At 39.9% G+C, this 25,518-nt stretch overlaps 1 protein-coding gene across 2 annotated transcripts in view; it reads left to right on the forward strand.

Annotated features, from left to right (window-relative positions):
- The first annotated feature begins 850 nt into the window (after window positions 1-850).
- Window positions 851-25,518, forward strand: part of LOC18437298 (SWAP (Suppressor-of-White-APricot)/surp domain-containing protein) — a 29,643-nt gene continuing 4,975 nt past the window's right edge. Inside the window, exons 1-4 of one of the 2 annotated variants that reach the window (XM_020669073.2) lie at window positions 851-1,196; window positions 2,414-2,463; window positions 2,616-2,779; window positions 3,291-4,097. In XM_020669073.2, the coding sequence (XP_020524732.1) occupies window positions 2,636-2,779; window positions 3,291-4,097 (951 nt within the window). In that variant the 5' untranslated portion in view covers window positions 851-1,196; window positions 2,414-2,463; window positions 2,616-2,635. The remainder of the gene's footprint in view (window positions 1,197-2,413; window positions 2,464-2,615; window positions 2,780-3,290; window positions 4,098-25,518) is intronic. The other variant, XM_006847511.4, reaches the window with a different exon arrangement.

Genomic DNA, 25,518 nt, shown 5'->3' on the forward strand with positions numbered 1-25,518 from the left:
TTTCTCATATATATATATATATATATATATATATATATATATATATATATATATATATATATATATATATATATATATATATATATATATATATATATATATATATATATATATATATATATTCATTTTTCTATCAAAGTTTTTAAAATGTTATGAAAATTGGGCAAAAATATATTTTATAGCAAAAAAATATGTAGGTTGACTGTTGAAGCAAACAATTAACATACTTGGACCCCGATTGTTCTAATCTTCTTCCCAAAATTTTTAAAGATACCCAAAACCTGACATTTAGATCTCTAATTTTGCCCTAGAACCATGCTTTGCAGTTTTCACACAGTTTCTCTAACTTGCAAGCTTATGCTCTTCTTCTAAATGTCTCTTATAAAGATCTTTTATCATTGTAAGTTATCTCGATTGGTTTCAAATCTATCTAGTAATATGAATTTTTGGGAGAGTACTTCTAAAAAAGAGAGAAAGAGTTTTATAAAAGTGATCTTAATTTCAAATCATCCCTCACACTTGCCCATAAGAATTGGGTCATTAATATTAAAATATACTAGAGAAATCTTGGTTAATCTATCCAATAACCCATTTTTAGCAGGGCGAACTTGAAAAGGTGCCACTACTACAATTGTTTTAAATTTTTTTTTAAGATTTTTAACCTCTTTTTGTTTTTTTTTAATAATATCTGTCAAATCGGTTAGTCAGGTTCGGGTTCTAACCCCTCCAAGCCCAATTTGTTCCGATTCGATTTTGCCAACACCAGTTAAAATAAAAAGAGGAAGGAGGCCCGTCCTCGCGTCTCATCTAATCTGATCTCATCCACAGCAGGTCGCTGAGAACTAAAATCATGGCTTTTCCGAGCAGAGATGGAGAGAAGTGGCGGGGCATCTCGCCGGACCTCATGGGTTCAGATTTCTGCGAATCAGTGGATTTGGAGGTGGCTGGCCGCCACGCTTTCCTCTTCGACGATGATTCGACCTCCCAATTTGTGGATTCATCTGACGCTCTTGTGCCATGGAATGGTGACTCACACCTCTCTATCGACCGCTATGACGTCCGCCACCTCCTCTCTGATCTCTCTTCTCTGAGGAAGAAGCAGAAGCTACCATCCAGTAAATCTCCTGATGCTGTTTCCGAATCAGATCTCGACTTCGAGCGGTTCCGCGATTTGAGAAAATCCGATGACCCTGAAGGTTAGCTCATGTGATCACCAACCCCTCCCTCTCTTTCTCTATCTGTCTATCTATATCTGCTCTCTCTCTGTTTTTCTGCTAATTGTCCCTCATATCTGTCGATTGTTTACTATCTTAGTAATTGTTTATCTTTATCATTTTGCAATTTTTTTTTTTTTTGAATTTTGGTTTTATTTTTAAATTTTTTATACTCTTATCTCTATTTCCTCCTCTCTATTTATCTTTATTTTCATTATGGGTTGGGTTTTTAGGGTTGATTTTTTTGCCCTTTTGCAATCAATTCCTATATTCGTACTTTTTTTCATTTTTACTTATTTTACTTTTAACTTTTTTTTTAGGGTCATTTTCATTGTTGGGACTTATGACAGTTCTAAGTACGTGTTGGTTCTTTTCAATATGGGTTTTGTTTTTTTCATTGGTTTTAGCTGTGTTTTATCTACGGGTTATGCTAAATATATATTTGATAATACACGCTAATAATAATTGAGTGACTTGGTTATTTTTTCTTGTTTCATAGTTAACTGCCTCTTGTTCAATGGATCATGCTGAGAGAATTTTGTTTTGGATAAAATTATGCTAATAATGTACTTTCAACTGGTGTGAGAGACATGCATAAAATTATCCTAATAATATACTTTCAACTGGATGTGAGAAAATTTTGATTTTTTCTTTTTCCCTCTTGAACATTTTTTCTTGATGGTTATTGAATAGTTTAATCTAAAAACTTTCTTCCTTTGCCCTACTATGGAGATTCCATGCTATCACTTCTTAGTCCTGTGCCATCGCTTTGGTCACTATTTTCTTGGGTACAAAAATTGTTTCTATTCTTTCACATAGTGACTAGATATTACATATCTATGTGACTTTGACCTAATGCCTGTTACTCTTTATTAAAGATGAGGTTTTTCTGTGTGGCATCCTTTAGTTTCTCGTGTTGCTTAACAGCAAGAATTAGGCAGAAACTTGATCTAGTTAGCAGTTTTCACCATTCTTATTACTGTTTCCATATTTGTCTTTCTTTTCAACCTTGTATCCTTATTCCTTTGACGTCGGGGTATACGACTAATTGAGAATTTGGAAGTTCTTCTTCCAGACTTATCCTTAGTGGAAACAGTTTATGATTCTGGGCCAAGTGGTTACAGTAGATATAGTACCGGGCAATTAGACTTAGTGAAAAGTAATTAGTTTCTTATTTGCTTTTTCAATGGATTTTAAAGTTTGCAGGGAGGATGTCTATTTACTTCATTCACATCTGTGGTGCCAACAAGTAAGAAGCTTTAACCTGTAATCCCAATGTTTATTCTTTTGCACATTAGACCACTTCTCCTCTGCAGTTGTGATTCCATGTACTGTAACTTCTATGCTTCATTGGAGGTAACTAAAAATTAACACTTTAGTTGTACTCTTCCTTTCATGCAGGAGGGGGTAGAGGAGCTGAAATGGCGAGTGGGTCTTATCAGGCTGTTCCATTTTCATATGGGAATACTGAGGCCTCCAGCGACCCTAGGAACTCTGAGGAGCGATTCGGAAAGTCTAATTTCTGTCCACCTTTTCCAATGCCTGAAACATTAGTGAACCACCTCGTAAGTACACTTGAGCATTCATCTGACTTTACCAATTGCTGTTCTTGCATTGGAAGTGTATGGTTATTTGTTGGTTGTGACTATAGCATCATATACCTGTTCCCCTCTACTTGTGATAGTCGTGGTGCATTTTTATTCTAAGGCTTACCTTGTCTAAGTTTCAGATACTCGGAGCAGGGATCGAGTAGTCGGTCTCATGGTTGCCTTGTTTCTTTTTGGTGAATCATGACTAGAGGAATTTGCAGGTGGGCCTAGATATCTAGTACATACTGTTTTACAGAAGGAAGAAATGTGAGGTGCCCACAGTTTTCCTGTGGAATGGGTGATCATGTCTGTTTTCATGGGGTTTGACAGTTTTCCGAAATGGAATGATTATGTGAATAGCATGAGCTATATTCATCTATTTTTAATTAGAGAAAAAAGTTTGTAAATGATTAGTGAACTATCTGATATATACCACTTAAAATTCATTATGGCTGAGAGGGATGTTTCTTTTGGTTTTTTGTTGCAGCCATCGACAGAGAAGATTCACCAGATTATTGCTAGGACTGCTCTCTTTGTCTCTGAACGTGGAGGGCAGTCTGAGATTATCTTGAGGGTGAAGCAGGGCAACAATCCAACCTTCGGTTTCTTGATGCCCAATCACAATCTTCATCCATACTTTAGATATCTAGTTGACCATCCGGAACTTATGGTTCCCACAAAGGACAAACCCATACCTCAACAAGATGACGGGGAGTCAGATATGGGGCAGAATCAATCATGCAGTGTTGTGGGAGAGGGGCTCTCATTATTGGGTTCCATCTATGGCTCTGGGGAAGATGAAGATGGATCGGTCGATGCAGCCTTAGATCCTAGAGATGCAGAATCTGCTCCCTCAGTTGAGGTGGCCGATAGGACTCATTCACAACCTTCATCGCATATCCTAGACAAAGCTGGTTCCAACCATTTATCCTCTGTCTCTTTAGTGAAAGAAAAGGTCCCTCTGGCCTGCAGTCACGCTTCTGTTGCTGCAGTTGCGGCTTCTGAATTGTACAGTAAGAGAAAGGAACTTGATGCTAAAATGTCAATCACCATTGTGCCAAACAAGCCCATAACTTCGTCGTCCAGTCTTCTCAAGGATGAATCTCTAATCATGGAGCCTCCATCATCTGTAAAATATGTCATAGAGAAAATTGTGGAGTTCATTGTCAAGAATGGGAAAGAATTCGAAGCAATTCTTATAGAGCAAGACCAAAACAGCGGGAGATTCCCGTTCCTTCTGCCATCTCATCGGTATCATTTACATTATCTTAAAGTCCTCCAATGGGCATTAGAGGTATATTCTCTTGCTTTTGGTTTGAAAAATCTATTTGTTTTGGTTGATTCTTACTGTATGACATACTTTACAGCTATTATAATTTGACTGGTTGGTTTTGATCCACATTTGGAAGTACTAAGCCTCGTTGCTTATTTCTCATGGTAGTAAACATCCTTTGCCTATCAATTTGTCGGTTGAACTGTATTTGTTTAACGAATAGTTTCTGTTAAGTCTGCTTAATCGCGCCTTCTGTTCTCTTTGTAGATATAACATTCTTTTGTTAGAATTTATTCTCATTCTGTATCCAGCTTCTTCTGTTATGGTTTATGAAACATAGTGAGATTGCCTGTATAGAGTAAGAAATATTATGAACTTTTGCTTTTGGGATTACATTGTGAAAAAATATATACAGGTGATTTACCTCATCTTATGTGCATGCTCAACATATATTGTGGTAAATAGACCATTCTAACTCGGCAAAGTGTATGTGGCCAAAGCTTGTTGGACACAAACACACCTTGGACTTACTCACTTGGACACTGCTTTTCACAATCTCGCAGGTCCATGGGATATGTCCAATTTATATATTTATTTATTTTTTTAATTTGTTGTTGTATCCAGTGGTTTATATGACTTTCTTAAAAACTCAAGATGGTGAAAATGGGGATATCTTAAAAAGCAATAAAGTGAAACTTTAAGTTGCATGGTGTTTGGAGTTTTTAAACACGATGAACTGCATGTTTTTGTGCGATTTATGATATTGATACTCTTTCCTATTTGTCCTTGTCTGAATACAAATAACATATCATATATCATATGGTGACTTATTTCCTACTAGATTATCCTAATTCCAAAATAATATACTTTCGTCCTTGGGTAAGTTAGTGGGGCAAGGTCCCTTACTCATTTTAGCCTTTTTGTTAAGATCAAAGTAATTACAAAGGATGCCTCTGCAAAGGGAAGTTAGATACTGATAATTAAATGGTACATGTGGGTTGAAACACCTAAATGTTAGCCAAGATTTTCCCCCTTATTTGCGAGAGATAATACTGATTGGTACCCAGGAAATTATCTTAAAACAAAGAAAAATTAGTCCACCAGGGAATGCTTGTGGTTATATGTTATTGTTATACACATTCATGCATGCATATTTAACAATATTTGGATTTATGCTATATAAATCGGGCCTTTGATTTGGTGAGAACAAAATTCAAGCAGTGTAATCAATATCTGCAAGGAAAGAAACTATTCCTGTATGGAATAAAGCTTTCAACTTTTGTAGTTTGTTTGCTATTTCTTTAAACTTGAGAATTGCATAAAAAAAGTAGAAAAAGAGCTATTGGATGGCATAAAAATCCTGTTAGCCCATTTCTTCCTTGGAGTTACACCATCTTAGTCATGAGTCAACTACCATTTTGGCTTCCCTTGAAGGTCTTTGGTGTCCTGTCAATGTTCAACGGACCATGAATCTCATTTAAATTACTTAGCAAATTCTATAATGGAATCTCCTTCTTAAGCCATCAATAATGTTTAGTGTTATCTCCTTAATCTATGTCTTAAAGATTCAGGTGAGGCTTTCTTAGACTTGGTGAGTCTATAGACTTAGGGGAGTCTTGAGTCATTAGGCACTTCTGTGCTTTTAACTAAAACATGTCATCCTGAAACGTAAAGATAATGATATATTTTAGGCAACTTCTTTCTTATTTAGAGGGTAGCGGCTGGATCTTTTGGCCTTTTGCAACCTCGTCCCCAATGCGCCACTTAATCGGCCCAAATTCGGCCGCCTAGCCACCTATGCGGCCTTTTTTGAAAAAGGCCTAGTCGTAGAATAGGCAGCCTGTCCTAGGCGGCTTTTGGTAGGTGCCCGCTTAGGCGGTCTAAAAGGAGGGGGCCTAGGCGCCACCTTGACCTGCATCATAAAATAGTATTAATTTGTAATTACTAATTTATTGGTAGACCAAAAAATGGTATTAATTCAAATGAATATATGGAATGATTAGACTTTTTATTCCACTTGTCTTTTTGCATGTGATAGTAAATATTAATTTATTGGTAAATCAAAAAATAACATTATTTCTTAATTATTAATTTATTGAAAATGCTTTTTGAATGTGATAGTAATTATTCATATTAAAAAAAAAAATGTGATAGTTAATTATTAATTTATTGGTAATCCAAAAAAATTATATTAATTCGCAATTATTGATTTCTTGAAAATGCTTTTGGCATATAACAATAATTATTAATTTATTGGCAAAGGAAAAAGAATATTAATTTGTAATTATTAATTTATTGGTAAACCAAAAAATAGTTTTAATTCAGTTTTAATTAATATATGGAAGGATTAGACTTTTTATGCCACTTGTCGAAAATTCTTTTTGCATTTAACATTAATTATTGATTTATTGGTAAATAAAAAAATAGTATTAATTTGTAATTATTAATTTATTGAAAATACTTTTTGCATGTGATAATAATTCTTAATTTATTGGTAAACTAAAAATAATTATTATATAATATATATAATAAAATGGGGGGAGGTGTGGGGAATCCAACTTTTAAAACAAAGGATAACTTGGCGCCTAAGCAGCCCAAAGCCCAAACCACCTACACCTTTTTGAACATTGAATAGGCCCATGTGGTTGGCATTTGTGTCTTATTATTTTACGGTCATGCTTTGTGCATTTCTAATGCCTACCATCCTAAGATGCCCTCTACAACATCCTTTCTAGTTGGATACTTTGATATGTCCATGGGCAACTTGCAAATGACCCACCAACTTGCATCTGCCCAAACATTTGTCCCGAGGGAGATCATATTATCACACACCATATAATCCCCATACCAAACGATGTTCATATGTCCACTGTAGTTGTCTGCTTCAATGATGTTGTGACCTCTATAGTGCAACCCCCCTCATAAAACACATACTCTATCCATCCTATTATGATTAATGAGCTCTGAATATTATACTATGTTTCTTTTGTTCTTCTGATTTGGTTGACACATGCTAAGTCACGAATGTTACGATTGATGATGCACAATTCTATATTGGATCATCCCTTACTATCTAGATGATTTGCATGATTTGTATGAATCATAGTTACTGGGATCTCTTGCTTTTGTCGGCGATCCCTTTTAGGATCTTGATTCAGTCGCTCCCGGCACGGATCTCTCAAGGATCTCGATTTTTAAATTTTGAGATCTTGATCCCCATTAATAGGGATCCTAATTCGTGTTGTTAGGGATCTCGATCCCAATGTTAAAGACCAAGACAACAACCAAACTGGTGATTTTCTTTGTTTAGAGCCAGCTAGCAACACAATTATACTTGTAATATAGTTGCATTGCTTGCTTGCTATCAATAATGAGATCCCTACTTTAGGGAGAATACATAATCCTAGATTGTCATACACTTTTAAGGTTGGTAGCAAGATCCTCAAAAAGTTGGGATCAAGATCCCTAAAAAGTTGGAATCTCTAACCCTAACATTTGGATATCTCAATCCCTAACATGTGCATTATGCAGACGGCATTCCTAACCATATGGATCGTCTAGCATTTCACAATCCCTCGCTCCCCATCCCGGTATCGTTCACGCTCCTGATTTTGGCAACTATGGTATAAACATGATTGTGATGTGTTTGCCTAGTGTCGAGTATAAGAGGAATGATATTTGTTGCTTATGATTCACCTAGGCACCGCCTCTATTTGATATGGCATGCCATACGATTGATCATCGTAGTTTGCTGGGCATAATATTGGACTTGTAACATCAAATGTCTCATCGTTCATTTCCTCTAGTTTTAAAACAACTAGAGGTGTCAATGGCCTGGTTGGCCAGGCCCTAAGAAACTAGGCCTTGAGCCACAAAGTGTAGCTGGATGGCCGGTCCCTCTAGGCTAAAGGGAAGGGACGGGTCGACCGGTCTTGAGCCCTGACCGGCTCGACCCCAGACTCGGCTGGGCCTTGCCCTGATAGGGCCAGTTTTGGGCTTGGGCCAGGGCCTCTTTGACTTGGTCCGTGTAGAGTGGAGCCTGGCCCTATGGGGATTAGGGTAGGGCTAGGGCCATGGGTGACTCGGCCTGGGCCCGCCCCCTTGCTAGCCCTAACAAGAAATTGCTTGGTGTCCATTACAAAGAAATACTTTGAGCATCACACGTCCTAACTAGAGAACAAGGCATGTATAACTCCATTGAAGTTTTACAATCATTATCTTGTGAGACGAATCACTAGATGACCTTTTGTGAATAATGTTTGTGGCTGTCACTCAAGTACACAGCCAGGTGGTGAAAGCTGGAATCATATGTGCTGGATATCCTTGGCTAGTTCAGTATAGATTTGAGAATTGGATGTGGGGGATACTTTCTTCCATGGAAAACTAAATTTAAACAAAACTACATTGTAGAGATGAAACAAAAAGGATTGTTCGAGTTATGCATGCACACTTGTTAGGGCCATCAATCAAGTCTGTTATTTCAAAAGATTCAATGTTGTTGCATCGCATGGGTATTTCCATAGTCAACTTGATAATTCTCTTTATGCAGAAAGAACTGCATTTTCTTTAATTATTTTGCGGAATGACATTGACATCGGATTAATGGGGGAAGGCCGTGATGAAATAACATTATGGACATTAGATTTGGAAATTTTGGAACGATATTCTTTTTGGGGATGGTAGGTGACATTACTTAAGAGGGAATGAAGTTTCTCCATCGTATCTCCATGTTATATATTTCATGATCATGATTCTCCTTTAGAATTGTAATGCCCTTACCCCATACCCGTATGTATGTGCCTCATGCCCATTATGGTAACCTCCATGTGGTGATAATGTGTATGATATGTTATCATGTTTGGGTGATTTTTCTGATGTAAAAGTCACCATATTTGGGTGATTTCCTTCTGTAACAGTTATGCATAATGGTTGTTTCTCCTATGGATGTTGACCAACCTATATTGCAACTCCCATAGGGATATATGTGTATATATAGTGTACATTGTTAACTTTATTTGTTTAGTTGTGTTCCAAAGAATCAAAACAGCTATTTTATTGATTTTTGTTGCCATTTCACTTGGCATTTTGTGGTCCTTGAGACTACCATCTTTTTCTCTCCCTTCTTTTTGCCACACTCGATTTGTTTCTTCACAGGATAGCTATCATTGAAATAGGTCTTTTTCCCATGTACCTTTCTTGTGGGACCCATCAATTGCATATTTTATATACAACCTTCTCTCCATTCTTTAGCTTTGTGCCATGTCTTGTGTTCGTGTGGCCCTCCCTTTTAAAGTATTATAAAACATTATGGTAATGGTATTAAAAAGGGAAGTTTGTTTGGAGAGATAGAGGAGAGGTTTTGGAAAACGGTGTTTTTTTTTGTTTTTGTCTCATGATGGACTTTCTCTCTTTCTCTTACCTTTCTCCCTTTATGGGTTTCCTGGTGAATTAAAAGGGAGCTTTCCCTCTCATTTTCGGCACCCAAGTCCTCTCAATTAGCTCTCTCGAGCTCTTTGCTTCAAGTTTACAGGAAGCTGTACATAAAGATGAAGATGTTTTGTGTTGTAGCACATACCGTTCAGGTAACAGTTACTCTTACAATTAACAATTTATTTTATGGCGTGAGATGGTAATATAGTTTCCAATCAATTTTTATTGGTGTTATTGCCGATTGGATGATTTTTGTAATGAGAGAGAGATATATCTTTTGAAGTTGAAATTTTATTTTCAATCTATGTTTAACGATATTATACTGATTGGAAGATCATTTTTGTAGTGAGAGAGAAGTCTCTTAAATAAATTTTGTTTCGCAAGGCATATCAGTATTGTTAGATTGTGGTTTTGTACAGTTCTCATGAGTGTACAACTCAGGGACTCGAGGAATTATATTTCTGATCTGGCTGTATCCTGGGAGTGTACTTATTGGGACCAGTTTGCACCTCGAAATTTTACTAAGATGGGGTTGTTTAACACTTTGAAGAAAGCGAATTCACTCGTGCCTCCAGATCTCCTAATTTTGGTCTCAATTATATGGAGTTTATGTCCACCATAGTGTATAGTCAAACATTGTGAGAACCCCCAATGGCCAGCAATTTCGAAGTGTTAAAAGATCAAAGCTGGTGACGACCTTTCGAATTAATTGAAGGATAGGAACCAAGATTTTGTCAGGCCAGATCAGTTTGATGATATGCTCATCTTATAAGATGGTATCAGAGGTTCTAATTTTCTCAGATAGTAGGAAGGTTTGTTACGTACGGCCCAAATATTGTCTACTAGCTGGCCTTGTATTTACTAATTTTATGATTGACCTAGTCACACAGAGTTCTACAAGCTTCAAAACAAGCAAGGGCCTCAAGCTTATGTGACTGATGAGCATATGTTGTTGTGATCTCCGAGGTAAGTTTAATAAGGGGCACTATTGTGGGTGGACTCAGGTGCCACCAGACGTGTCTTAAAAAATTGAAGCATGTTTTATGACCTATGGAAATGGTGGGGGGATCTTACTGTCCCATAAAAGGACTATCCCATCTCTGCCAATGTAATTGGAAAAAGGGACAACTGAATTAAAATTTACGTCTAGTGAGGTCCTTACTTTTTAAATTTGAATTATGTCCCTCAAATCCAAAGATATTTGGTTCAGCATAAAAGTTACGCCCCAGTAGGCATGTATTTTATAAGATTGATTTTTAGCCTTTGATATGGGTCAACTGGATAAATATACCAGTAACCAAGGTTAAGAGCATTGTCATGTGGGGAATAGAGTCCCAAGATATTTCAAAGGAACTATGGACTGTAACCTAGATAATGTGGGTGACTGTGCTATATACAAAGAGTATAACGATGCATACTGAATTAAGGATTCTGATGAATCCATGACTATTAACAGATGAATCTCCACTTATGGTGGGGGTGTATTTCTGGGATTCTAAGAGGTAGACCTGTATCTCTAGATCCACAAAGGATTGGAGATAATTGCCTTGGAACTGCTAGTGAGGAGGCTGAGTGGCTGAGAACTTCTTGATAGACATACTACTTGTTCGAGGCCCATGTCTGCTGTGTCAATCAAGTGTGACTGTGAAGTTGTATATCAAGCGAAAAGTAAAAGATTTATTCCAAAATATCCAGATATACTCGCTTGAGGCACAATCATTGGAGACTTTGGTTGACGATGGAGTCGTAACAATACTTTACGTCTGCTCTAACTAAAAGGTTACAAATCCACCAATGACAGACCTCGCAAGGGGCCAAGTCTGGAAGACAACTAGAGGGATGGGACGGAACCCAAATGTATCATGGCATAGGGTAATGGGAACCCTACCTAGGACAAGGAGGTCCCAAGTCCCAAGTTTAAAGGTAAAACAAGTCACTTCTGTAATATCTGATGGATGTGTACCACAAAATATTATTTTATAGAAATTTATAAATTTTTGCCCCATCTCTTACTGTGTGGTACAATTTTAATGCAATGAATGAAGAGGTTGAGTTTTACTCTTAATGATTCCATTTTCGTAGATGATGTCAAGCTTAGCTTGAGGCGTTGCATTATAGGGCATCCTCCGTGGAGTCACCTACATGAGAGTGGAAGTGGAGGCCGCTTCTTATGTGAATTTGGCATTCCCTAGAGGGCTTATGAATGCCGGGAATAACTCATGACTTTTTAATGTGCAAGCCTTTTAGAAAACCACAACTTTTTAAAGAGAATGTGTGGTATGCGAAAGGCTTATCAATAAAGGGCATAGCTTAAGGTTGCATCCACTCATTGTCTTGGTAAGCGTTCTGCATAATACTATGTGGAGATTCAAGTCTGTAAGACGCCTTCACGTATGCAGTCGTCTATCTTGAAATGCATAGAGAGACGTATGTTGTTTTGAAACAGGTGGCTGATTGTTGGCTTTATTTGTTTAGTTGTGTTTCAAAACAACCATATTTTTTATTTTTCTATTGCCATTTCACTTGGCATTTTGTGGTCCTTAGGACTACAATATTTTTCTCTCCCTTCTTTTTGCAAAACTCGCTTTGTTTCTTCATAGGTTAACTACTATTGAAATAGGTGTTTTTCCCACGTTCCTTTATTGTGGGTCCCATTGCATTGTATATTTTATATATAACCTTCTATCCGTTCTTTACTTTTGTGCCACATCTTGGTTAAATGTGGCCTTCCCTTTTAAAGGACTTCCTTTTAGTACCACTTTATGCCCCCCTCTCTTACACGTGAAAGTGGTTTAGAATAAAATATTATTTTAATGGTATTAAAAGGGGGAAACTTGTTTGGAGAGATAACAAACGGGTTTGAATTTTTTTTTTTTCTTTTTCTCTCATGTAGGGCGCAGACACACACACATACACTCTCTCTCTTTCTTTTGCCTCTCTCCCTTTACGAGTTTTCTAATGAGTTAACGGGGAGCTCTTCGTCTCGTTTTTGGAGCTAAACTCCTCTATATTAGCTCTCTCCCTATTACGAGCTCTTTGCTTTAAGTTAACAAGAAGATGTACATAGAGATGAAGATGTTTTGTGTTATAGCATAGGCCTCACATAATTTTCAGGTAACAGTTGCTATTACAATTAACAATTTATTTAATTGCATGAGAAGGTAATATTTTGTGTTTTAGTTTCTAATCGATATTTATTGATGTTATTGCCGATTGGATGATTTTTACAATGAGAGAAAGATGTATAGATCTGTTGAAAATAAATTTTATTTCCAATCAATGTATAATGGTATTATATTGATTGGAAGATAATTTTTGTAGTGAGAGAGGTATTTTGTTTCCAATCAATGTTTAACGATACTATACAGATTGGAAGGTATATCAGTATCTATAGACTGTGGTTTTATACATGTCTCATAAGTGTGCAACTTAGGGATTCAAGAATTGTATTTTTGATTTGGTTATATCCTGGGAGTGTACTCACTGGGACCTGTTTTGTACCTGAGAATTTTATCGAGAGAGGGGCGTTTAACACTTTGAAGAAAGCAAGTGCATTCGTGCCTCTAGATCCCCTAACTTTTGTCCCAATTACATGGGAGTTTATGTCCACCGTGGTGTAGAGTCAACTACGGTGCAAACCCAGAATGACCAACACACATTGCCCCAACATTTGGATAGAGTGATAAAGACATCTATATTTACTTCATCTTGTACTTGAATATTTCTCTCACTACTGTCTCAATCTAAGCATGTTGTCATAGCAGGGTTGAAACCTGGGATATCCATTATTTCCAGGGACCCTAGAATCATGATTTTTTCCTTTTTTTCTTGGGCTTGAAACTGTGGTGTATCAACAACCTCATATTTTCAGCAAGATCATCTTTGCTTTCCTTTACCAATAAGTTAGTCTTATCCTAAATATAGTTGTTGGAAACATTTGAGATTTGGAATCAATTTAAGAATCAGAAGTACAAAATCGTGGCCGACTAGAAGATTCTTATTGTTAGAATCATCATCCTTAATGCTTGTTACATGAATTCAAATTCCTACTTTCTGAGAATCACGCTCCAACCCAAATGTAATCGAGATTTCTACCATTCACAACCAATTGAAATCAAGATTTATAACTCTTTGGGATTGAGTTTTAACCCAATTGGAATCAAGAGTCCTATCTTTGTGAAATGATGCACCCAACCTCTTGGATCCTTCATAGAAAACAACATGAAACGAGTTTCATAAGGCAAAAGGTTCAAGGTTCTAGAGTATACTTAAGCAAGAATCTCTTAGAATTGGAATTGATGCTTGGAGTATGCCTAGCCATGGTTCCCCTAGTATTGGAATCAAGATACTCAACGGTGCTAATTACCTAAATAAGGGTTCCTATAGTATTGAAATTGATGTACTGAGTGTCCTTACTACAGTTTTGGATTGAGTAAGAGTGTAAAAATACTTGTTTGTTAATAATGAAATTGCAAACAAAGGATATTTTTTTTGGGTTCTTAGAATTCAGGAATAATGATAAGTAGAGTTCTTAAACACCGATCATGTATTAAATAATAATAAATTTGTAGTAGAATGTTTCACTAGTCCACTAGGGATGGCTATACAAAACATATTATCTTATCTTTACTTGAAAATGAATTTTTTTTTTGATATATATAGTTGAAAGCAAGGCTTTGTTTTGTCTTTGTGATGCTCAAATTGAACCCAATACCCTTTCTGAATTCTGTTTAAGAAGTAGTCAAGTTCTAGCATTAGTAGAAAAGCAAGTTGTGTCAAAAACCATAAATTTATTGTACAATGTGCTACTTGGTTGACGTAAATCTCTACTTTGTACGTAATTCCAAAAAGATCAGATCAAGATTCTATAAAGGTGGAAGCAAAATTCTATGTTGATCGAATCATAGTTTTGTGCACATATGAACCGCAATATTTGACATTGTGGAATCTGGATTCCAAAAAGATTAAGTAGAGCTCTTCTTTCCCCTGTCGACAATCTCCCTATTCTTGGAGCCTCCCTTCTCTCTCACCCTCTGTGAGCAGGAGCTAGAGGAACCAGTGGGCTTTCCCCATATTTATCTATTGTAGTTAGAGATGCAGGGATGGCTCAACGATTTCAGCGTCCCCTTCCCCTGTCTTGGAATGACATCTACAAACTGTATCCTTTAACCCATATTCATTGCAGACCCTTGCGCTCTGTGACTTCTCCTCCCTCTCTTCACAATCCTTTTACTTCCTCTTTTACCTCTAAGCCTTACCCACTTGTTAAAACTGGTTAACCTTCTTCCTTTGCTCAGGTCACCACTCGACCATACAGCAGCCCGGCTGTTAGGGATGTGCCCCTTGATAATCCCTCCCTTTCTTCCTCCCCTTTAACCCAGTCGCCCCCTGTAGGGCTCCCTTCTTTCGTACCTTCTCCTTTTCTCCCCTTCGTTGTCCAAGCCCTTACCTGAGGAAGTTTCGGCGAACAGGACGAAGCTTTAGGCGTCGTTAGTAGGGAGCTTCTTACCCGCAAGGGAAGACATTCACGAAATCGAAAGGTGGGCAAATAACTCTTTGAAGGAGCCCAATTTAACTTGCAGACGACTTCCAAGTGGGGACTAACTTTTCTCCTTTCCTTCTCAAACTGCAGCTACAGGAAGGAGCTCAACTTTCCTTCAAAGGGGCTGAGTGTTCTCTTCGGCCATGGTCGCTTAAGGAGGGTTCCTTCAAGAAACAAAGAGCCTGGCTTACTCTTGGTAACATTCCCCTTCATGCTTGGTCTCTTGCGACTATCAGAAGAGTTGCAGCCGCTTGTGGCACCGTTATTTCCATCCATTGGATTTCCCTTGAAACCCTTCCGCTGGGTTCCATTCGACTGCTCCTGGGAGTCCTAGACTCTAGTCGGATTCCTCAAACTGTTTGGCTAGAGGTCAAAGGTCTGTTCTACCCAGTCAACACTTCGTGGGAGCTGGCCTCCCCACCCTCTACTCATTTCTGGCCTCTTCCGACCCTTGAGCTCTCACCGGAAAATCCCTCCCAGCCTTGGATTAAGGTGATCAGGAAAAAACAACACCACAAGAAGCGACGTCGGCATTCGCCCTACCCGGCCCAGGAGTCGGAGAGACCCCGGGTTCGAAACGCAAGGACAAGGTTGAGTTTGGCACGTGCGTGCCAAACCTTCTTATCCCCCTAAGCCTTTTACTTATCGGCGTCCCGCAGACCCGATCTTAGCTGTTGAAACCAGTATTGAGCCTTATTCAACGGGCCTTACCCCCATCTTCAGTGGCCCGGTAAAGAGGTCTTGGTAGACCATTCACCCTCCCCTCCCCACTCGGGTCTAATCGTTGAACTCGGGCAGAGTGAGCACCAACCCCTTCACGTGCCTTTGCCCCCTCCTCCACCGGTACTATGTCCTTTCGTCTTTAATGAGAGGTCTTCGCCGCCCCTTTTCGTCGTCCATCTGCCTGGGACACTTGTCTCCATGCTGCCTCCGTAGCCCTTGACGACACCCCAGCTGTCCCAGCCTCTATCCCTCCAGCCGCAGCCTACCTCTGAAGATCTCCGGGCGCCTTCCTTCCCTGATGGAAATGACCACCAGTTGCCCTCTGTTGGGACTTCCCTCTCTACCTTCCCTTGTTCTTCCCTTCCCTTGCAGTCAGAGGCCCTCTCTCCTGTGCCTATCCCCCCCTCACTGCCTTCATCCCCTAGCCTCCCTCTGGTTCCTCTTTCCATCCGTTTTTTCTCCTTTTCCCTAGTACCTGTCCCTCATCAAAGCTCTACTAGCCCTTCCCTGCCTTTGGACGACACTCCTTTGGGTTTTGTCGTTGCCCATTCCATGGACCATTCTCCCCCCCAACCTTCGTCCTTAGCCAACCTTCTGGCTCCCCTCCTAACCTTCACTCCTCACCTGGTTCAGATCCACAGTGTGCACAACCTCCAGGTGGCCTGGCCCCCTTCCCCACCTGTGGTGTTGTCTTCCTGTTCCTCCATTCAGACCTACGACTACATCGCCTACTTCCCCTGCATTTATTATGAGACCCCTTTCTATGCCCTCCCCTCTCCTCAGGTTACCCCAATCGCAAACTCTCTCTAGCTTCTACCCTTACCTGCTGCGACCTGCACCCTGTCAACTGATCTGTCCCTCGCTTCCTCTTGACCTCTACCCCTCTTTCTCTCCTCCAGCGAACCTGAAGAATGAGGATCCAGTGTCTTCTGCAACTCCCATCCCCCTCTAGACTTAGATGCAAAAGAGGTGGTCGACGGGCATGGGACACACAGAGTAGTTGAGGCACCTCCCATGTCTCCCCCTCTCGCAATGACAGAGGAGGTCGACGGGGATGGGACAAACAGGGACGATGGTGCAACTCCCATCTCTCCCCCTCTCGTAGAGACAGAGGAGGTCGACGGGGATGGGACAAACAGGGACGACAGTGCAACTCCCATCTCTCCCCCTCTGACTCCCGTTAAGACAGAGGTGGTTGACGGGGATGGGACAAACAAGGACGACGACAGAACTCCCATCTCTCCCCCTTTCGCTCCCATTGAGACAGAGGAGGTCGACGGGGATGGTCAAACAGGGTCGACTCCAGGATGTGTGATATGTATAGAGTTATGGGTTTTGCCTACAATGGGCCCAAAGGACCGGCCCATAGGTTCTTAACCGCCAACACTCATAGTAGGATGCAAGTGAATTTTAGAGGACAAAGAGAACTGTGTAATCTTTTTTCCTCTATTCCTTTTGAGGGTCAGCCTGCAGACAGTCTCCTCTCAATTCCAACCAAACTTCCTTGCGGAGGTCTCCCAAACTGGCCTCCTCACCCCTTCAAAGTCTTAATACTCTCATAGAAACCAAACTACTTGGTCTTGATCTCCAACTCATTCGTCAGATTTGGGGTAGAAGACCTAGCCAATGGGTCTCCCTAGCAGCGAATGGGGCCTCTGGAGGTATTTGGATAGTTTGGATGCAGACCACTCTCTCAATTCCTCACACATCGAAGAATTCTCTGTCACAGTTCTCTTAACCAATATTTTAGATGGAGTACCTTGGAAATTCATAGCGGTCTATGGTCCCAACTCTTCATCTCTTAGAAATAAGCTCTGGTTAGAATTGGATCTGGTTGCATTTCTGCCTCATCCCATCTGGTGCCTAGGTGGTGACTTTAACATCATCCGATGGTCCCATGAGAGAAACACCTCTAATTCTATTTCCCAGAGAATGAGGGATTTCTCTGATTTTGTCAGTCGAAATGAGCTTTTGGATGTCCCTCTCTATGGCAGTAAGCTTACTTGGTCCAACCACACAGCCAATCCCACCCTCTCTAAACTCGATAGTTTTATTCTCTCTCTGAATTGGGAAGAACACTTCTCGAGATCCTTAGCTCTGGCCAACCTAAACCCCACGTAGGACCACTGTCCCATTCTTCTAGTCACCCTGGCTGTCAAGAGGGGCCTGAGACCCTTCAAATTTGAATTCCTTTGGCTGCAAGAGGAATCCTTACACTCCCTTATCCAAACTTGGTGGAAGTCCTATTCCTTACTCGTCTCTGGAAGAGCAGGATACATTCTGCAGACAAAAATCCAACTTCTCAAAGTCTCGCTTAAGTCCTGGAGTGGGCCTATCCCTAGTAACTTCCCTCATATTAAAGCCTCTGTGCTCAACACCATTCAAACCCTTGACCGTCTCGAAGAGGATAGACCACTGATCGATTTAGAACTTGAGCTAAAAAACAAGACAAAGATGGAATATCTCTCAACTCTCAAGAAAGAAGAGATATATTGGTTTTAGAGATCAAGGATCAAGTGGCTAAAAGCAAGGGACCTAAACACAACTTTCTTTCATCGGATAGCAAATTGTCGTAGGAGAGACAATTCTATCTCGATGATCATACATAACAACTGCCTTTTTACCCAACCTGAAGAAATTGAACTAGCCATAGTAGATTTCTTTAAATCTCTATACACTGCTCCCCCTGGCCCTAGACACAGGATGTCTTCCCTAGATTTTTTGAGCCTCTCAGTTGATAGGGCTTCGTGGTTAGAAAGACCTTTTATTGAAGAAGAGATCTTGCTAGGCATTGATGCACTAGCCAAAGATAAAGCCCCGGGCCCCGATGGTTTCCCGATAGCACCTTTTAAAGTTTTTTGGGACATTTAAACTTTTCTTCGATGAATTCTTTCTTCGGGGAACTCTGCCTAAAGCTATTAACGCAACCTTCCTTGCTCTAGTTCCCAAAGTGAAAGGAGCAGAGGACATCAAGGATTTTCGCCCCATCAGCCTGTTGAACTCTTCCTACAAAATTCTTCCCAAAGTCCTAGTAACCAGACTCCAATAGGTCCTTCCTTCCATTATCTCCTCTTCCCAAACCGCATTCATCAAAGAAAGACAGATTCTTGATGAAGCCTTAGTGGCTCATGAGTGCATCCACTCATATCACCTAGACAAAAAACCTGGTTTTATCTTCAAAATTGACTGGGAGAAAGCTTATGAACATGTCGATTGGTCCATCTTAGAAGAGACAATGGTCAGAATGAGATTTTGAAATCGCTAGAGGAAGTGGATGAGAGGGTGCTACTCCCATCCACACTTCTCTATCCTTATAAATGGGACCCTGAAAGGCTTCTTTTCTTCCTCGAGGGGTCTTCGCCAAGGAGATCCCCTCACTTTTCCTGTTCACTATTACAGCTGAAGTTTTCAGTTGTTCTATGTCCCGGGTGTTTCAGGTAGGTCTTCTCTTTGGCTTCAGGAGCTGTAGACTCAGCCCAACGGTGTCCCATCTGCAATATCCAGACGACACTCTAGTGTTCTTAGATGCCTCCCCTAGGGAAGTAGATACCCTGAACCTCTTCCTCAAATGCTTCCAAGTAGCAATTGGCTTCAAAGTCAACATGGAAAAATAAAAAATGATGGGGGTTGCAATTTCAAATGCTGAGATTAGGGGGCTCATTCCCAACTGGGAATGTAAAGTGGAGGACCTCCTTACAACCTATCTAGGTCTCCCTCTTGGACTAGGCAAACCCAAAAAAGGTCAATGGTCCCAAGTCATAGATAGGGTGGACAGATGCTTGGCTGGATGGAAAGGTCGTCCCCTTTCTATGGCAGGCAGGTCGACTCTGATTAAAGCTACCTTATCTAACTCTCCAGTTTACCTAATGTCGCTCTTCCATATGCCTGCTCATGTGGCTAACCGCTTGGACTAGCTCATGCGTAACTTCCTATGGTCAGGGCAGGCTTAGAAGACTAAATTCCATCTGATTGCTTGGGACAACATTTGCCTTCCTAAAAACCAGGGTGGTTTAGGTATCAGGGTCCTTAGAAAGCATAACCTCGTCCTCTTAGGCAAGTGGTGGTGGCAACTGGCATCCCAGCCTGATTCCCTATGGGCTCAGGTCTTAAGAAACAAGTATAGGATGCCTGAAGGAGTATGGGTGCCTGAGAGGTCCCACAGACATAATACCTCAGGAGCATGAAAATCTTTCTCTTCGGTCTTGCCTCACTTCAAAAAACTCATTAGACTTCAACCGCGAGAGGGCTCATGTGTGAGATTCTGGTCAGACTTATGGCTAGGTTCTTCACCTCTGCGGGAGGCTTTTCCAGATCTCTACTCACTGGCTATCAATCAAGAAGCTACAGTGGCTGAGGAATTGATTCTTACAGAAGAACGTAGAGTTTGGAATCCTTCTTTTCGGAGAAACCTAACCGATGAGGACTTTAACAATTTTCAAGTGCTCTTAATAGGCCTTCACTCCCATTTTATTCCTAACCAAGGGAGAGATGTTTTGGTTTGGACACCCAATCCTTCGGGAGAATTCTCGGTGGGCTCCTTTTATAAAATCCTCTCACAGCCCCCCACCTTTTCCGGCCAACCCCATCTCGGCAGTTTCGAAAGTGTGGTCCACTATTGCACCACCCAAGGTCCAAACCTTCAATTGGCTTGCCTGCTCTCACAAAGCCCTCACTATTGACCACCTCCAAAAGAAAGGGATTCCTTTCCCTAACAAATGTGCTTTATGCCTAAAAGATGAGGAGTCAAACCGTCACCTTTTCTTACACTGTGACTTCTCCTCTGAACTTTGGGGGAACATTTTGCTACTTTTTGGCATCGAATGGGTCACTCCACCTATGGTAAAAGCGCTCATCTCCTATGAGCTCCATACCCCTTGGCCAAAGGCTGGTAGAGCCCCTTTGGAAGGCAACCGTAGCGGCAACCCTATGGACAATTTGGATGGAAAGAAACAACCGTATTTTTCGAGGTTCAAAACTACAGGTTTCTGCTCTCCTGTACAAGGTAATCTCCATGGTAACCTTTTGGGCCTCAAACCACATGACCTTCTCGGGGATACTAAGGACCCAATTTCTCCCCCATTGGAAGAATATTCTTCTCTGCTGTCCGCGACAGCCACAAAGATCCAACTTTTGGCAACCACCCTCAGTAGGAACCATCAAACTGAATTTTGATGGTTGCTCGTTGGGGAATCCTAGGCCAGCGGGGGCTGGGGGGGGTTTTCCAGAGACCACCTAGGCAATGTACTTTCTTTCTCAGAGCACCTTGGCATCATGGAAGCACATTTTGCTGAAGCCTTGGCCCTCCTTCAAGGCCTGAAAAAGTATAATCGCTCTTGGGGATTACACCTCAGTATAGAAGGAGATTCAAAGAATGTTCTCTCTTGGGCTAGTAGGGTTTCCACTCGGCCATGGTAACTAACCACTACATTCGATGAAATCGAGCACCTTTGCAGGGATATGGATGTCTTATGGCGGCATACATGGAGGACATCAAACGACTTTGCGAATCACTTGGCAAAAGAGGGAGCTAATAGGCAATTACAAGATCAAGTCGGGGCCGTCTCCTTTTTTGCGCAAGATTTCTGGCTCAGCTGGCTTCCATAACACTTCACTTGGCTTCTCTAGGCCTCCTCATTTTTTGTATATTTTGCAAGCTTCATGTAAAACAATTACATTGGGCAGTCTTATAAGCCCTTTTTGTATGTGATACACTGACCGTATTTTTCCAGTGCATCCCTTAAGGGGTGAACTTGGCTTCCTCTCTCTTGTACACTTCTTAACCAGTAATACAATGTTAACCCTTCTCAAAAAGAAAAAACAAGATTAAGTAGAGATTCAATAAATGTGGAATTGAGATTTCGAACTTTATGAAACGGGCTTCCATGAAGATTCCTTTGTCATCGCCGTATCGAGATTCTGAAGTGGAATAGGCACTTCGGGTGAGAGATTCTAGTACTTATGATCCTAACTCTTTCCATTTCCAACAAAATGAAACCTAGACGCCTTTTTATCCCACACAAAAATCCTATAATATATACCTTTCTTGCTCAAGCAAACTAGAAAAGTAGGATCTTTGCAAACTTTGAAACTAAGGTTTTAGTACCCTTAAAAAAAAAAAAAACTTTAGGTTTCGAGTTCGAGTGAGAAGAAAAATGCTAGAAATCAAGCACAATATTTCTTTGGGAAGTAGTCAATCTGACCACCTAGATTGATGATCCCTTAAGTCAAGCTAGATGGGACAAACTGCTTAGAATGGTCCCAATCTTCCAAAATGTTCATGTGATGCCAGAGAATATTGGGTTATATTATCGGAATTCGTCCCATGATAAATGGGAAAGTGAGAACTTGATAGTAATGGCATGGCTCCTTCATTCCATGCAATCGAGATTTAGCAGGGGATTTTTGTTTTTTAACATTGCAAAGGATATAAGGGGGCAACAGCTAAAACATGCTTGCCACGAGATTATACACCTAGAATTTGCCAATTGCATTGTGCAATAACAAATTTGCAGTATGAGAAATGACTGTGGAAGAGGATTTTGGGATGTTAAGGCATGAGTGGGAAGAACTAGATAACTATCAACCTATTAATCCCACCTTTGATGACATTAGAAAACATTCTAAGCAATGAAGGCTCTTTGAGTTCTTAGCATTCCTACATCTTGACTTTGAATTTCAGAGAGTATGAGTTCTAGGAAAGGACAAATTGCCTGATCTCGAGTCAATCTATAATTATGCGAGGGAGGAGGCCATTGGGAAGGTTGTTGCGGAAGGACAAAAATCAAGCATCCATCCTATGCGATCGGCCTTTGCAACAAGCTTTAAGCAAGGAGGTATGAAAGGACCAAATCGTGCCCTGCTTGCTCTCGCCGAAAATGAGAAACTGAAATGCTCCCATTGTGGGAAGAGGTGACACCTGCGAGCACTGTTGGCACTTGCATCCACACTTGAGACTTAAACCAAGGAATGCAAGTGCCCAAACTGTATTGAGATAGGGGGAGGAAACCTCAACCATACAACCCAATGCATCCGATTTAAGAGATCAGGCCATCAAAAATTTACAGCACCACTTGGAGCAACTAGTTAGATGTGCAATTGCAAACCATATCACCAACTCGACCTCTTCTGTATCCTGGATCATTGATCAAGGGCTACTGATTATATGACTGACTAGAAAGTTGGTGTCATGTCCTTCTCTCCTCTTTCTAGTGAAATTAAACTTGCTGATGGGTCCATGACTAGTGCCTTTGGGAGTGGAGCATATAAACTTCCATGATTTCATCATCCATATCCTTGCCCTCTATAATAAATGTGCCTTCTTTTCCTTCTAATCTTCCCTTTGTTAACAGCTTGGCAAAACTAAATTACAGTGTCACATTCTATCCCTCACAATGTGTTATTCAGCACCTGAAAACGAGGAAGATAATTGGTGGTGCTGTACCTGTTCAACACAAAATGCACTTCTACTGCTCTCAACTCTGAGTCTAGAAGTCATGAGAAAATACTCTAGTGGCACACCCGTTCAAGCCACATTTCTTTGAAATGTTTGACATTATTGTTCCTAGATAAGTTTGTTTCCTAAAATATTCCTTAGTTGAAACATTGTAGAACCTCGTTTTATTTTAATGAAAACAAAAGTTCTAAGCCATTCCATCTTGTTCGTTCTGATGTTCGGGGGCCTGCTCTAGTTATTTATGTATTTGGATATCTATATTGTGTCTCATTCATCAATGACTACTCTCGTTATACTTGGATATATCTTATGAAAAGTAAAGATGAAGTATCTTCTATAGTTAAAATATTTCACAAAATGGTTTGAGACCCAAATAAAAATTTTCTGTTTTGAGAATGCATGAGAGCACCTATACAATGGCTTAAAGAATTATTTTCTTGATCATGGTTTAGACACTCAAACATCATGTTTCTATGCACCACAAGAGAATGGTGTGGCTGAACAGAAAAACAAACACATGTTAGAAGTGGTGAGAGGGATCTTATTAGGAATGAAGGTTCCTAAGACGTATTGGGATGAAGTAGTTCTTACTGCTACCTATGTGATTAATAGAATGCCTACATCTGTTCTCGAAGGTTGGTTATCCTTTCAAACTTCTCCACCATGCACTTCCTCTATTTTATCTTCGACCAAAAACCTTTGATTGTGCTTTCTTTGTGCATTAGTTTGAGGCTGGCTAGGAATAAATTAGAACCTCAATCTACTAGATGTGTTCCCAGGAAACTTGAACTCTCAGGATACAAATGTTAATGTCTGGAAACTAAAAAGAAATATGTCTCGAAGGATGTTACGTTCTTTGAGAATATACCCTATTTTTCTTCCCAAAGAGATTTGTTATCACACCAACAATCCTATTCCTCTTCCAATGATCATAGATAGTTCCAGTTATCCAACCATGAACATGTGGAATCTATTGAGAAACAAATGAATGTGTTCCCCCCAAAAAAGAACAAGAGAAAATCCAGTGTTCAAAAAGTGGACCGCCTAGCGCTTAGGCGGTCCGGAAGGCTTAGGCGCATCGCCCAGGCCTAGGCGGCGAAACTGGGTAGTCGCCTAGGCTCAAGGCCTGTGGCCCGCCCAAGGGCGGATTTTTTTTTTTTTTTTAACTTGTATTGATTTTTTTTAAAATATAAAAGGTTTGAAGGATGGGTTTTAGGTTCATTTCAAACCTAAACCCACAAAAAAAAAAAAAAAAAAAGAATCCAAACATCACCCAGGTAGATTTGATTTAGTTTTGGAGATTTATAATCCTATTAGAGGGTTTTTATTATTATTTTAGAACTAGAAAACATCTTAGAGGTGGGAGTTTGGAGTTCGAGCAATCAAAGTAAGTGTAAAAATTTATTTTTTATATTGCTTGTTTTATTTTGAGATGTTTTCTTCAGAATCTAGTCAAAGTGGAGATCCGGGTTAGAAATATGGATATAACCTGAATCCAAATGACAAAAATTGCATTAGATGCAATTTTTGTGAAAAAAATACGAAAGGGGGAATAAACCGGTTTAAGAAGCATATTGCCGGTATTAAGGGGGATGTTGCCCTTTGTAAAAATATTCCTCAAGCTATCAGAGAGGAGATTAAGCAATATATCAGTTTTGTAAAAAAAAAATAGGAACAAAATCCTTGTCATTTGAATAGATCTATTTCTGCTACTTCTAGAAGAAGTGATCCGGGTTGGAAGTATGGTTATAATCCAAAACCAAACGATAAAAATTGTATAAGGTGTAATTTTTGTAAAAAAAATACCAATGGGGGTATTAACCAATTCAAGAAACACCTTGTTGGTATTAAAGGGAATGTTGCTTCTTGTAAAAGGGTTCTTGAAGCTATTCGGGATGAGATTAGACAACTTCTAAATATAAAAGAACCAGAAAATGATGAAAATGAGTATTGTTCTACAAAAATATCTTGTCCAGGTTCTTTTAGAAGTGGTAATCCAGGTTGGAAGTATGGTTATAATCGGAATCCGAATGACAAAAATCGTATTAAATGTAATTATTGTGGGAAGGTTACTAATGGGGGCATTTACCGATTTAAAATACACCTTACCGGCATTTATTGGTTAAAATACACCTTACCGATATTGAGGGGGTTGTTGCCCCATGTAAATATGTTCCTTAGGCTACCAGGGAGGAAATTAAACAATATTTGAGTTTAGGGAAGCACCAAAAGATAGAAAAGGGTAGAGCAGTCAAGACTCTTAGGGCTTCATCTGCACATACTAGTAAGAGTGA

The sequence above is a fragment of the Amborella trichopoda genome, chromosome 3 (assembly GCF_054954075.1).
Source record: "Amborella trichopoda isolate Santa Cruz 75 chromosome 3, AtrichopodaSantaCruz75HAP2 v2.0, whole genome shotgun sequence".
Classification (NCBI taxonomy): domain Eukaryota; kingdom Viridiplantae; phylum Streptophyta; class Magnoliopsida; order Amborellales; family Amborellaceae; genus Amborella; species Amborella trichopoda.